Source organism: Schistocerca nitens, chromosome 4, assembly GCF_023898315.1.
Source record: "Schistocerca nitens isolate TAMUIC-IGC-003100 chromosome 4, iqSchNite1.1, whole genome shotgun sequence".
Taxonomy (NCBI): Eukaryota; Metazoa; Arthropoda; class Insecta; order Orthoptera; family Acrididae; genus Schistocerca; species Schistocerca nitens.
This window is the reverse complement of record NC_064617.1, coordinates 213805654-213821379: the sequence shown is the minus strand read 5'-3', so window position 1 is coordinate 213821379 and position 15726 is coordinate 213805654. Positions and strand designations below refer to the sequence as shown.

At 47.3% G+C, this 15726-nt stretch overlaps 1 protein-coding gene across 1 annotated transcript in view; it reads right to left on the bottom strand.

Annotated features, from left to right (window-relative positions):
- Positions 1-15726, bottom strand: part of LOC126252207 (uncharacterized) — a 334717-nt gene that overhangs the window by 166206 nt on the left and 152785 nt on the right. Inside the window, exon 2 of the mRNA XM_049953077.1 lies at positions 13793-13916. Within this exon, the coding sequence (XP_049809034.1) occupies positions 13793-13903 (111 nt within the window). The 5' untranslated portion in view covers positions 13904-13916. The remainder of the gene's footprint in view (positions 1-13792; positions 13917-15726) is intronic.

Genomic DNA, 15726 nt, shown 5'->3' with positions numbered 1-15726 from the left:
CTGCTCTTCCAAGTCCTTTGCTGTCCCTGGCACAATTACAGTGTCATTTGTTTCTTATCCCTGAATTTTAATTCCCTTTCCAAATCTAACTTCAGTTCCCTATCCAATTTTTGCTTGGTTTCCTTTATTATTCCCTTACTGAATAACTTCGGGGGATAGGTTAGAACACTGTGTCATTCACTTACCAACTACTTCTTCCCTTTCACGCCCTTAGACTCAAAATTTCCATCTGGTTTCTGTACATAGTATTTACAACTTTTCGTTTCCTGTGTTCCAACATAATTTCAAAAATTTCTTCAGTCTATATCCTACGATAAGTCGTAGGATCAGTGCGGCCTCGCATTTTCCTATATCTCATGAAAACCGAACTGATCTTCCCCAAAGTCGGATTCTGTCAGTTTTTCCATTCTCCAGTAAAAAGTTCGTGTTATTATTTTGAACCGATGACTAATTAATGTGATTGTTCGATAACATTCATTTACTAACAGCACTCACATTCTTTGGAATAGAAATTATCACTTTCTTCTTATTAAAGTCTGAGGGCATTTCGCTCACTTGATATATCTTGCATACAAGGTAGAATAGTTTTGTCATGACTGGTTTTTCTAAGGATCTCAGTACTGTTTCGAGTTAGGTCTTCCAGGCCTCTGCCAGTTCCCGTAATATCATTATCACTCACTCGCCATACTCACCACAATATTTTGTAACTGAAGAAATAGTTTTAATGTATTACACAACACTTAAATACGCAGAAAGCGTAATATTTACAAATGACGCACAAAACACAATCTCATGTCTCACATCAACAAAACAGAAGAAAAGGCCGGAATCTGCTTTTTCTAGAGTGGATTTCTTCATTTGATTGTAAAATCAGTCACACCTGTAAATTTCGTGTGTCTACATCTACATTTATACTCCGCAAGCCACCCAACGGTGTGTGGCGGAGGGCACTTTACGTGCCACTGTCATTACCTCCCTTTCCTGTTCCAGTCGCGTATGGTTCGCGGGAAGAACGACTGTCTGAAAGCCTCCGTGCGCGCTCTAATCTCTCTAATTTTACATTCGTGATCTCCTCGGGAGGTATAAGTAGGGGGAAGCAATATATTCGATACCTCATCCAGAAACGCACCCTCTCGAAACCTGGCGAGCAAGGTACACCGCGATGCAGAGCGCCTCTCTTGCAGAGTCTGCCACTTGAGTTTGTTAAACATCTCCGTAACGCTATCACGCTTACCAAATAACCCTGTGACGAAACGCGCCGCTCTTCTTTGGATCTTCTCTATCTCCTCCGTCAACCCCATCTGGTACGGATCCCACACTGATGAGCAATACTCAAGTATAGGTCGAACGAGTGTTTTGTAAGCCACCTCCTTTGTTGATGGACTACATTTTCTAAGCACTCTCCCAATGAATCTCAACCTGATACCCGCCTTACCAACAATTAATTTTATGTGATCATTCCACTTTAAATCGTTCCGCACGCATACTCCCAGGTATTTTACAGAAGTAACTGCTACCAGTGTTTGTTCCGCTATCATATAATCATACAATAAAGGATCCTTCTTTCTATGTATTCGCAATACATTACATTTGTCTATGTGTCTATGTGTCGTGTGTTCCTAGGTACACTCTCCCCTACTAGATGGTTAGGCTAGCTATTGTTTCGAAAGAAGGAAGGAAGATTGTATTTAACGTCCCGTTGACATCGAAGACGTTAGAGACGGAGCACAAGCTCGGATTTTGTCAAGGAGGGGGAAGGAAATCGTCCGTGCCCTTTGAAAGGAATCATCCCGGCATTTGCCTGAAGCGATTTAGGGAAATCACGGAAAACCTAAATCAGGATGGCCGGACGTGCGTTTGAACCGTCATCCTCCCGAATGCGACCCCAGTGTGCTAACCAGTCCAATTCGCCGTTCTTAAAAACGTGAAGAATTGTCTGATGGACAACTACCACAATAATCTTGTGATACCAAATACCTGTAGTATGTTTCTCGACATGCATAGGAGGTGTCAGGTTTTTGCCGTTTTCTAACGTGTGACACACTATGCATCCGTTTATCGCAGCCCACTCACTGGGCACCATGCACGATGGCGTAATGGCATCATACGACTGATACTCCCTCTCACACACTCATCCACGGAATGACTTGTCTGACGAATAGAGTTCACCCAGTCATCTGAATGGTATGCGGCAAGCAAGTCGTTTCAACTTCTGAACTGTCTCGCAGGCCGCGGGTGCCTAAAAAGGTGTCACCTGAAACAGACCAACCTCAGCAAGTAAGCACCACAACAAACGTAAGGCTGGGTCTTCAAATTGATCACTACTGGACGAAGGTGAGTCACATTAAAACTGTAAACAGGTTTTAAATATTGTTTATTGTGCACATTCGGCACAAAGCTGTACGATTTCTCGAAATGATACACCTGTGGTCAGTGTTGGTCAGCGCTTGCAACGAACTTCAGTTCTCGTGCCCCATCTTCAGAACGGAACTTGCTAGTGTAATGCTATCGAACGTCACCCTGTTGTCTTTTTCACAATGGCTTTAACGACTCTACCGTTTTCTGAGGTAACAGACCGATGTGGCTTAAGCAACACCCACAGACGTAACACTTTTTACGAACCTCCGACACCAGTCGCGGAATCTGCTGCTGTGACAGACATGGATCTTCATTCTGCTGTAAGTTTAAGTCGATTTCGTACCTTCTCAACGCAGAAACCTGATAAGAGAACACTGTTTGTTAGTGGGGTGGCCGTTGTTAGTGGGATGGCCGTTGTTAGTAGGGCTTTCAAAGCTGGGAGTAACTACACGTGAGATGAAAAGTGAAATTTTCTGGGGGGCACAAACCAGAAGGGTTCGATTGTGCTTCAACTATGAAACTAAATTATTTTCGAGAGATGATTATTGTTACCACCAGCCAGGTTCGCCGAGAGCGCTAATGCGCCTGCTTTCTGCACTTGTGTAGGCGCGCCGGCCCCGGATCAAATCCGCCCAGCGGAGTAAAGAGGACCAGAGTGCCAGCCAGCCAGCCTGGATGTGGTTTTTAGGCGGTTTTCCACATCCCACTAGGTGAATACTGGGCTGGTCCCTACGTCCCGCCTCAGTTACACTACTCGCAGACATTTGAAACATGTTCACATTATTTTATGCTTTACAGTAGACGCAGGCAGATGCGGTACACTGATTCCGTCCCAGCAGGTGCAGGGCGGCAGCAGGAAGGGCATCCACCCACCCCTTTCAACTAACCATACCACATCCGTTTGTAACCTTGCCGACCCTGCAACTTGTGGAACAAAGGCAAAGGCAAAAAAAAAAAAAAAAGAAAGAAAGAAAGATGATTACTACTATCACAGTTTTTAGCGCGACCGCTACGGTCGCAGGTTCGAATCCTGCCTCGGGCATGGATGTGTGTGATGTCCTTAGGTTAGATAGGTTTAAGTAGTTCTAAGTTCTAGGGGACTGATGACCTCAGAAGTTAAGTCCCATAGTGCTCAGAGCCATTTGAACAGTTTTTAAATACTCCAATATTGATTACGAGCGTTACCAATAACATAGCTTTCGAAATGCATTTATGAACATCTTCTTTACATACTTCCCGCACTACATAGTTACTTTATACCATGCATGTATGACAGAAAAACTGATACATACATGTATATATAGCTAAATATGTCATGAAAGTGTCAAATGCTCAATGTCTCATGAAATTCTGTGAGTTAGTTCCTGCAATGGACCAGAAATTGGTTCGTTCCTAACGTCGCATCAGACGGCACAACACAATAATAACTGTACATGAGTGCTATAGTGCTGTACACAGTATTACTATAGCTATTATTATTATTATTACTATCTGTATCATCCTAGATCATACTAAGAATACCTTAAAGTGAAAAACAGAAAAGCGTCTGGAAAACATAAAATATCGTTGTGCAATAACAGGTGGTTATTATTTATAAAACAAATATTTCTGTGCCTGCTGCGGAGGATGGTCACGCAAACAAAGTCACCTTTCGTAAAAAGGGCTGTAGTGAAAAACAGATCAGATATGCGTGGAACTATCGACCAACTATGCACTGGGTGAGTGGTGATAATACAGACGTGGCACCAAAGTGCGTGTACACTATAATTTCACTATCGATAACATCTAACATTGGTCATCTTTGACTAGTGATGGCGCTAGTGTTTACAGAGTGTGTGTGTGGATGTGTGTGTGTGTGTGTGTGTGTGTAATATTTCCGCAGTTTCTCCGAAAACCGGGGTTTTAAATTCCCTTGGACAGGCTTACTTGCTCCAGTTATGCCTCGAAAATGATAGGGGGAACCCTTGTCGAAATATCGTCGGTTGTCGACATCACACAGAAGCGTTCCATAAGTTATTTATACGGGGGGGGGGGGGGGGCGAACAGAGAGTAATGCAACACATTTTTTTTTCTCGGCCATTTTCGGTTGAAAATATTTCGAATTTCTTGTGGAACATCATGGAATATTCCCGCTACAGCCCCTATAGTTTATTAAGGTAAGATAGGTGGCGGTGCTACAAATAGCTTTCAAAATGGCGTCCGTATTGGAGATGCGTTCCAAGCAGAGAGCTGTCACTGAGTTTCTTTTGGCGGAAAACCATAGCATCGCAGGTATTCATAGGCAATTGTAGAATGTCCACGGGGGACCTTGCAGTGAACAAAAGCAAGGTGAGTCGTTGGGAAAGACGTCTGTCATCATCGTGCAAACCTGTCCCTTCTCCCACGTGTCGGCCGGTCGTACACAGCTTTGACTCTTGCAATGCTGAAACGCTCAGACACTCTATCGATGAATCACAATCAGTCACCTCGCTGCTCAATTGGACGTCTGCGTGCTGACACACCCGTCCACCTCTTGGTGTACTCAAAAGTGTGTGCGCGTTGGGTTCTTCGCCACGTAAAAGAAGACCATAGACAGACAGGGCCATTTGTGCGGAATTGCTTGCGCGCTGCGAAGTAGATCGTAGCAATTTTTTTGCCGAACATCGTCACAGGCGATGAAACATGGGATCATCACTTCCAACTGGAAACAAAACTCTCATGGCGCAACGACCAACTCGGATGTGTATTGCGTTATGAAATTGAAGAAAGGACCTCATCGTGTTCGTCGCCACAAAAACGCAAACTGTTTTCTTTATGATAACGCACGTCCTCACACAATCCTGTGCACCCGAGAGGAGCTCACAAAACTTCATTGGACTGTTTTTGCTCGTCAGACCTTCTGACTTCCATCTTTTTGCCCAATAATGGGCGCACTATGCGGTTAGCAGTACGAGGGTGATGGGGAGGTTATTGATACAGCAAAATTTTGATTCCGACGTCCACCAGTAGAGTCGTACCACGCGAGTGTACAGGCCCTGCCAGTAAGATGGCGTGAGGCCAGTGCACTGAGCGGAGTTCATGTTGAAAAATAGGATTTTGTAGCCAAAAGAGTGGGAAATAACTTGGAGTATTGGAGTCCTGAATAAAACAAACCTGCTTTCAAAAAAAATGTGTTGCATTACTTACTGAATGTCCCACGTATACTCTTACTGGCATGGAATTGTTCGTTGTATTCCTGAAGAAAATACTTACAAGCTATTTGTAACCAAGCCCGAAAAGCTAATCAATAGTTGCTGGGGGACGCGAACAAACAAACTGCCGGCCAACCATATCAAGGACGTACTAGACTCATTTACAACACGTGTGTCACCAAAAACCTGTTACAGAACATAATTTCGTGGCAACTAATTTTCATTTTTTCGTTGCCAGATGGGAGACTTTGATGACAAAATTGTGGAAACTAGTTGCCACAAAATAAAAAATAATTGGTTGTGTATTAAGGGAGAGCCAGCGACGGAAAGCATGGGATATGGGGACAGGAGTGATTAAGTAAATGTCTTAGGCTGGAGACATTTCGTGGTCTGGGAGGGAAAGATTGTGTTTATTGCATTGGAAGAGAATATGGAAAGTGTGTAGTTGCTAAATAGGTTGGACGTGTTGGTGTTAGCACCAAGCTAGAATTGATAACTAATGGGAGAAAGGAAAGTGTTATTAGAGTAAGTTTGGTGGATATTGGATTATATGGAAAGTTCCATGTGGATGAGGAGAAAGGGGAATTTAATGAGTTGGTAAAGGCTTCGATTTAGGGCAGGATATGCGAATGTGATACGCGAGAGGGAGTGCATGGCTTTTGAGAATTGTGAAGCACCATTACAAATTGAATTGAGTGTATATATACTGCCGGAGAAGAACTGGCTGGATACTATCATCATTTTCAGCTGGCAGTTTTAGTTTATTGTGAGGTGTCTTTCAACAGTAATTGGTGGTGGCTGGCTCTGAGCACTATGGGACTCAACATCTTAGGTCATAAGTCCCCTAGAACTTAGAACTACTTAAACTAACCTAAGGACATCACACACACCCATGCCCGAGGCAGGATTCGAACCTGCGACCGTAGCAGTCCCGCGGTTCCGGACTGCAGCGCCAGAACCGCTAGACCACCGCGGCCGGCAGTAATTGGTGGTCCTTAAGTGCGTGCTACCCTATCCTATCCACCAGTTGCACATCACTATCATAGCAGCATATACTGAACATGGCTCTACATCACCAGTTTTCATGATCCTTTTGCCCCTTGGAAGTATGTCACACGTAGATATTGTGCTCTTTGGCATTTGATATCTGCTTTCAAGTACCCACTTTGACAATTCTGCTTCAACTGAGCACTTTGTAACACTGACTTCCCTAGCCACACATGCTCCTAGATCTACAAATGTACACACAGTTACAAACGTCTCTACATATGATATTGTAATGCAGGCTTGGTCGGCGAATTTTGTGGTGTCACCGCTAGACACCACACTTGCTAGGTGGTAACTTAAATCGGCCGCGGTCCTGTAGTACATGTCGGACCCGCGTGTCGCCACTGTGGGATCGCAAACCTAGCGCCACCACAAGGCAGGTCTCGAGAGACTGAGGAGACCTCACCCCCAGTTGTACGGACAACATAGCTAGCGATTGGACGTGCTAAGCCTTGCTCTCATTTGCCGAGAGATAGACAGTAGAATAGCCCTCTGCTAAGTTAAATGGCGACCACCTAGCAAGGCGCCATTTGTATCAGTGCCTATAGCTTACTAATATTCAAGAGAGATGTATTCCAAGGACTAATTAAAAGTTAAGTAACAAGCATCTACGTACTTTTCTTCTTATTCATTTATAAGTTCTCATGTTCCAGACTTCACGCCCGTCTGCGTTAGCCTTGCGTGCCCTATCGGCTACAGCATTGTGTCTAGGCTGTATGGTCTAGACACAACATTATTGGCGACGAGAAAAAGAGTTTGTATTAATTCGTTTGTGTCATGGCTTCGCCACAATCTCCGGATGTACTGTCCGAATTTTTTCGCTTGCAGAATCAGCAGTCGCAGGCGTTATTGGATGCCCTGGGACAGCTCGTCCAGGGTCAACGTGTGCTGCAACACGATGCGGCAGCCGCCGCTTCATCGCTACCGCTGCCACAAAACGCTGTTGCACCGCAATTTAGACTATTCGTGGCGGCCGATGAAACATGGCAAGAATGGTCCCGCCAGTTCCAGTTTCATCTAACAGCCTACAGAATTCAAGGTAACGAGCGGCAGCCGTTTTTGCTTTCTTGTGTCGGTGTGTCTACCTACCGTGTGATAGTGAAATTGTTTCCCCGACGCGACGTAGCAACTCTGGCCTACGAAGAAATTTTGTCTGCTTTAGATGCCTATTTCAAAGAAACAGTGAATGTCGTTGCAAAACGGTATACGTTCTTTCGTACAAAACGTACGGCCGGTCAGACTAATAGGGATTGGGTTGCAACTTTGCAAGGACTTACTAGGGAGTGTGCGTTTGAATGTGACTGTGGCCTCCCTTATTCAGATACTATGGTGCGTGATGCAATAGCGCAGAACGTTTCTGATGTTCGCATACGGGAACAGATTTTGAAACTAGTAAATCCCTCCCTTCAACAAGTGATAGACATATTGGATAGGCAAGACACACTTGACTCTGCTCAGGACTCATTTGAAACTTCGCCAGCAGTGTGTCACATTAACCGGCCCGCCGGGCCCGCTGCACGGGACGCTACGCGGCCCTCGCGCCCGTCACAGCAGCGGCAGCCTACCTTGCCAACACGTGCGCCGCGTAAGCAAGCAACTGCAGTGAAATCATGCCCGCGGTGTGCAGCTAGACATTCGCGTGAAAATTGCCCGTCACGCCAAGCTAATTGCTTTTACTGTCAAAAGAAAGGACATGTTCAAAGTGTTTGCCAGAAAAAGCTTAGATCAGACAATCACAATAATTCCAGGCCCTTTGCTTCGCGCCGGAATCGAACCCAGGACAATCAGGCTCGTGGACCTTCGCCCATGGACATTCATGTAGTTCATTCCCACCCGTCCAGTGACACTTTAGCTAACGGTGACTGTGTTCGTCCCACAAACAGTGTGCGTCGACGTCGCCGAAAATCCCGTGAAGTCGCAAGTGCTTCTGTACCTGTATCAGTTCAAATTGCACGTGACAGTCGCTCTTGTCGTCAGCAGGACAATAAACTTTTTGTGGCCTTAGACTTTGAAGGCAAAGTGATACCATTCCAGCTCGATACCGGAGCTGCAGTTTCATTGCTCAATCACGACGCGTACAAACAACTGGGCAAACCGCCATTGCGTGCCGCAAATGTTAAGTTACATAGTTACTCCGGACAGCATATCCCTGTGTTAGGACAGTGCAGCCTTCTTGCAACATACAAGGGACAAACGAAACTTGTTTCATTTTACGTTCTTCGTTCTTCTACTGCAGTGAACTTGTTTGGTTTAGATTTATTTCAATTGTTTAATATGTCTATAGTAAATCAGGTCCTATCAGTGAATCAGACTGTGCCTTCCGCCAGTGTTTCTAGTCTTTGTGAAGAATTTGCAGACATTTTTGCACCGGGCCTTGGTTGCGCTAAGAACTATGAAGCGCATTTGGAACTGCAAGAAAACGCGCAACCGAAATTTTTCAGAGCGCGCAATGTTCCCCACGCATTGCGTGATGAGGTCGCCAGAACATTAGCCGATTTAGAATCTCAAGGTGTAATTGAACGTGTGCAGGCTTCTCTCTGGGCCTCACCCTTAGTAATTTTGCCAAAACCTTCCGGTAAACTGAGACTTTGTGTGGACTTCAAGGCCACAGTGAATCCACAACTTGTGACTGCCACTTTTCCTTTGCCCCGCCCGGAAGATCTTTTTGACAAACTGTGCCCGGGAAAATATTTTTCAAAATTGGACCTAGCAGATGCGTACTTGCAAATACCTGTAGACGCAGAATCCCAGCGCGTCTTGGTGGTAAACACGCATCTTGGCTTGTATCGCTTCAAAAGACTGCCATTCGGGTGTGCATCCGCCCCTGCTTTGTTTCAGCAATATTTACAAACTGTTTGTGCGTCGGTCCCTACTGCTGCGAACTATCTGGACGATATTGTGATCTCAGGAAAGACAGAAGCCGAACATTTGCAAAATCTCCGAACATTATTTCAGGTCTTGCGTCAGAATGGTCTTCGCTTGAGGAAGGACAAATGTGTGTTTTTTGCTCGGGACTTACCCTACCTGGGGCATGTCATAAATGCCCAAGGTATACATCCGAGTCCAGAGCACCTCCGTGCCATACAGGAGTTGCCTTCGCCACGGGATGTTAAACAACTACAGAGTGTGCTGGGTAAAATTAATTATAATGCAAAGTTTGTGCGCAATGCTTCTTCCATTTCAGCTCCGCTTCATCGCTTACGCCGTAAAGGTGTTCCGTTCGTCTGGACGATGGAATGCGAACGCGCCTTTCGCCAGTTGAAATCGGCGTTACTTTCAAATACGTGCCTTACGCCATTCGATCCCCAGAAACCCCTTTTGTTGATGGTAGATGCATCGGATTTCGGGATCGGTGCTGTGCTTGCGCACAAGGATGGCTCGCATGATCGCCCTATTGCCTTTGCGTCCAAATTGCTCTCATCTGCGCAAAGAAATTATTCACAGATAGAGAAAGAAGCTTTAGCTCTCGTGTTTGGTGTTACAAAGTTTCACGATTTCTTGTATGGTCGTCACTTTACCATCATCACGGACCACAAACCTTTGACATCGCTTTTTCATCCGTCCAAGCCTGTACCTCCACGTACAGCGCAGAAATTCATTCGCTGGTCACTTTTTCTCTCGCAGTACCGCTACGATATCTTGTATCGGTCCACTGCTAAGCACGGAAACGCTGATGCGTTGTCCCGTTTGCCTGTTGCTGAGGATAAAGCATTCGATTCTTCCGAACTTGCTTTCATGTTCATTGATTCGTAAACCGATGACGTGGTCGAATCGTTTCCGATTGATTTTCGTCGTGTAGCTACAGCCACAGCTGCTGACCCTGTCCTTGCTACTGTTTTGCGTTTTGTTGCTACGCAATGGCCCTTGTCCAAGTCACGGATCGAGGATCCTTTGGTTCGTCGTTTTTTTGCTCACATGGAGAGACTTTTTGTACGACGTGGTGTTTTGTTGTTGCGTTCTGATAATGATCAGCCCAGAGTCGTGGTCCCACGTTCGTTACAGTCCTCTGTCTTAAAGCTTCTTCACCAAGGACATTGGGGTATAGTGCGTACGAAACAACTTGCTCGTCAGCACTGTACTTGGTTCGGAATCGATGCGGCGATTACGAATATGTGCTCTTCTTGCGTGGCGTGTGCCGAACAACGCTCCGCACCGCCGCGGAAGTTCTTTGCCTGGCCGAAAGCCACTTCCCCTTGGCAACGCTTGCACATCGATTTTGCTGGTCCATTCTGGAATGCTCGATGGTTGGTTGTGGTCGATGCTTTCAGTAATTTTCCTTTTGTTGTCCGGATGTCTTCCACGACGTCTTCTGCCACAATCCAAGCCTTGTCTGCTATCTTTTGCATTGAAGGTCTTCCGCAGACTATTGTTTCCGACAATGGCACACAATTCATGTCCGCAGAATTTCAGTCCTTCTGCGAGGCCAATGGTATTCAACATCTGACATCCGCGCCGTTTTCGCCTCGGTCAAACGGTGCCGCTGAACGATTGGTCCGGACTTTCAAGTCACAGATGTTGAAATTGAAAGAGTCGCATTCTCGGGAGGACGCTTTGTTGCTCTTTTTGTCTTCGTATCGCTCTCAGCCCCGCGATGGTCGCTCGCCGGCTGAATTGCTCCATGGTCGTTCTCATCGCACCTTGATGTCTTTGCTGCATCCGCCACATCAGGTTCCTGTGCAGCGGCAGACTCCTGCTTTTGCTCCTGGCGACGTTGTCTATTATCGCACCTATCGCGGTTCACGGCGTTGGCTCGCAGGGCGCATTCTTCGCTGCCTCGGCCGCGCGATGTATTTGGTTTTGGGGGCCTCTGGTGAGGTGCGTCGGCATCTCAATCAGCTGCGCCTCTGTCGTCGCCTGGGTTCTGCCGCTCCCCGTCTGCTTTCAGCGACGGAGCCGTCCGGTCAGCGCCTTGGGGACCCATCTACTGGCTCGTCTCATCCCCAGGTGTTACCGACGCTGCCTTCCCTTTTGCCTCATGGCGTCGCGCCGCCGCCGCAGCCGCCGCCGGCGCCGCCCGCAGTGGACGCTTCGCTGCAACCGCCCGGCGCCTCCCAGGGTCACGCGCCGCCGCTCGCTTCCCGTGACCAGCCGTCCTCCGCAATGGACCTCTTGCCCGCTCCGGACCAGATGTCGTCATCGCGCGTCGGATTCCCCGACGCAATGGAGGTCGACCCTTCGGCCCCTCCTGTCTCATTACGTGCGCATACACCGCATGTTGACGTGCACCCTGGACTAGGTTTTCAGGCGTTTCCTAGCTCCCCTCGGACCGAATGGCCGGGTGCGGGTGGCACAACCTCGCCTGTTGTTAGGCTCCCCACCTCATCGCATACGTCGACATGCGGTCCTCCCCACGGCGGGCGGAACCCTTATCTCACGACCGTTCGCCGATTTGCGGGGGAGGAATGTGGTGTCACCGCTAGACACCACACTTGCTAGGTGGTAACTTAAATCGGCCGCGGTCCTGTAGTACATGTCGGACCCGCGTGTCGCCACTGTGGGATCGCAAACCTAGCGCCACCACAAGGCAGGTCTCGAGAGACTGAGGAGACCTCACCCCCAGTTGTACGGACAACATAGCTAGCGATTGGACGTGCTAAGCCTTGCTCTCATTTGCCGAGAGATAGACAGTAGAATAGCCCTCTGCTAAGTTAAATGGCGACCACCTAGCAAGGCGCCATTTGTATCAGTGCCTATAGCTTACTAATATTCAAGAGAGATGTATTCCAAGGACTAATTAAAAGTTAAGTAACAAGCATCTACGTACTTTTCTTCTTATTCATTTATAAGTTCTCATGTTCCAGACTTCACGCCCGTCTGCGTTAGCCTTGCGTGCCCTATCGGCTACAGCATTGTGTCTAGGCTGTATGGTCTAGACACAACAAATTTCATAGATGAAATCTTCTCCGGTTACCAGCCGAGTCGTGGTGTCACAGTATTCCGACAAGCTTCCTACCCACCCATCATCTTCAGGCGTAGTCTCAGGTTCATGTCAGGTTCCTTTATAGCCGCTGGACCTCACACTACTTTGACGATGGCTCAATTGGTGGGCCATTCACGTGTCCCCAGAAGAAGTATTGCGGTCAGTGGTTGTGGTGAGTGGAGGGTAATGGTTCAAATGACTCTGAGCACTGTGGGCCTTAACATCTGTGGTCATCAGTCCCCTAGAACTTAGAACTACTTAAACCTAACTAACCTAAGGACATCACACACATCCATGCCCGAGGCAGGATTCGAACCTGCGACCGTAGCGGTCACGCGGTTCCAGACTGAAGCGCCTAGAACAGCACGGCCACACCGGCCGGCCTGAGTGGAGGGTAATGAAGTGGATGGGGTCTGGGCGTCGAGTCCTGGTACTGTTTGACTCTTCCGCATGCTGTCTCCACTGGCTTCACATTCTGACGTATTTTTGCTAAGGCTCGAAAAATGTTCCGCGCCGTGCAAATGAGTTCTAGGATTCGGTCGTCAAAGAGACAGTGGAAACAAGAGTATGTGACAATCTTATCAACTGGGGGTTGGGTTGTTTGGGGGAAGAGACCAAACTGCTAGGTCATCGGCCTCATCGCATTGGGAAAGGATGTCGGCCGTGCCCTTTCAAAGGAACCATCCCGGCATTTGCCTGGAGCGATTCAGGGAAATCACGGAAAACCTAAATCAGGATTGCCGGACGCGGGATTGAACCATCGTCCTCCCGAATGCGAGTCCAGTGTGCTTGCCACTGTTGTCAACTGGGACAGTGGTTTCCAGCTGAACTTGGAGTGGGATGCTGTTTTACCAAAAATACACCAGGAATGTTCTGATAGTGGCAGAGGCAGCTGGAAAATAGGCAGCACCGATGCCTGTACCTTCATCCAGCCTGGTGGGGGTTCCCTGCATCACTCGCGTGACGTATGTCCGTAGGCGTGGAAGTGGCCCACATGCTGGCCCTCAGCAGAGGAGCCCCGTTCCAGCGGCCTTAAGGGAATGAACGACACGAACCCGTCTTTTCTCCTGATGATGACGATTGGACTACTTGTCGAAACGTTGGCACAACACGCTGCCATGAGGCAGATGATAATCTGGAAAGACTTCACCAATCTTGGTGTATTACTACTAGTCTGTTTTAAGCATCTTCAGAGTTTAGATTCGTTCGGAGAGTTCTTTATGAGAGACGAAGTTTTCCCAATCGTTGATGTACTATCTTATAAGGTCCCTCTTGGCAGGGGACGCGGCTAACTGACCTGTATGACGAAGGCTCCCGCGGCGACGGCCCATCCGCTGGAGCAGGTAGGCGCCGTGGACGGCGGGGCCACGTCGCCGCTGTAGCTGCGCTGCAGGCGCGGGCCCCTCATCTTACGTCACCACCTGCGGGCACGACAACGGCCAATGCGAGTGCGAAGAGGCGACGGGACGCTGCAGCTGGTGACGCCGCGCTGTCGAAGGCTGCCGCCGCCGCTAAGCGCGCCGCCGTGATGCAACTGCGTCGCTGTCCGGTTGTCTGCCTCTGCGTTTGCTTCGCAGCTTCAGTGGAATGACGTGTAACTCCTCGCCACAGACGTCAGACGTACTACACTGTTTGCCATTAAACATTTAACGCCAGGGAGGATACGAGTAAGAAGGAATACACTCCTACAATATTAAACATGGCTGTGAGACATCAACCGTTCAGGAATATGATATTTATAATGCAGCCAACCAGTCGCAGCAAGATTTTCCTTTAACCTGGTTTCGCCGGCCGCCGTGGTCTCGCGGTTTTAGGCGCGCAGTCCGGAACCGTGGGACTGCTACGGTCGCAGGTTCGAATCCTGCCTCGGGCATGGATGTGTGTGATGTCCTTAGGTTAGTTAGGTTTCAGTAGTTCTAAGTTCTAGGGGACTGATAACCACAGCAGTTGAGTCCCATAGTGCTCAGAGCCATTTGAACCATTTAACCTGGTTTCGACACCGACTATGGGTGTATAACTTGATAAAAACAGTCGCAGTCAATAATGGATAGCAGGCCGGGGTGGCCGAGCGGTTCTAGGCGCAACAGTCTGGAACCGCGTGACCGCTACGGTCGCAGGTTCGAATCCTGCCTCGGGCATGGATGTGTGTGATGTCCTTAGGTTAGTTAGGTTTAAGTAGTTCTAAGTTCTAGGGGACTGATGGCCTCAGAAGTTAAGTCCCATAGTGCTCAGAGCCATTTGAACCAATAATGGATACGAAGCAACCATCGTGGGTAATTCAGTTTACTCGTTATGACAGTACTGAACGGCGCTCTGTTTTAACAGTTAAAAAGTATTCAAAAGCCAAGATCGCACGAAATATTTTTTATTCGAGACAAGCAGTTTCAACAATCTCTGCCATCATCTTTCAGTCTTAAACATCTTTTTGTAGTGAAACATGTTCATTTTACGCTGAGCCTCATACACGAGATGCCAAGTGGAAAGAACTCAGCAGCTTATAAAAGTTTGTCATCGCTGTGTGTTTTTAAAATATTTAGCCATGACAAGATAGACACGAAGCCCACGCCTACTACAGTAGTACAAGTTTATATGCCTACTAACTCTGCAGATGACGAAGAAATTGAAGAAAGGTATGATGAAATAAACGAAGTGAAGGGAGACGAAAATTTAATAGTCATGTGTGACTGGAATTCGGCAGTGGGAAAAGGGAGAATAGGAAACGTAGTAGGTGAATATGGATTGGGAATAAGAAATGAAAGAGGAAGCCACCTGCTAGAATTTAGCGCAGAGCACAAAAAATCATTGCTAACACTTGATTCAAGAATCATGAAAGAAGGTTATATACATGGAAGAAGCCTGGAGATACTGCCAGGTTTCAGATAGATTATATAATGGTAAGACAGAGATTTAGGAACCAGGTTTTAAATTGTAAGACATTTCCAGGGGCAGATGTGGACTCTGACCACGATCTATTGGTTATGAACTGTAGATTAAAATTGAAGAAACTGCAAAAAGGTGGGTATTTAAGGAGATGGGACCTGGATAAACTTAGTAAACCAGAGGTTGTACAGAGTCTCAGGGAGAGCATAAGGGAACAATTGACAGGAATGGGGGGAAGAAATACAGTAGAAGAAGAATGGGTAGCTTTGAGGAATGAAATAGTGAAGGCAGCAGAGGATCAACTAGGTAAAGAGACGAGGGCTAGTAGAAATCCTTGGGTAACAGAAGACA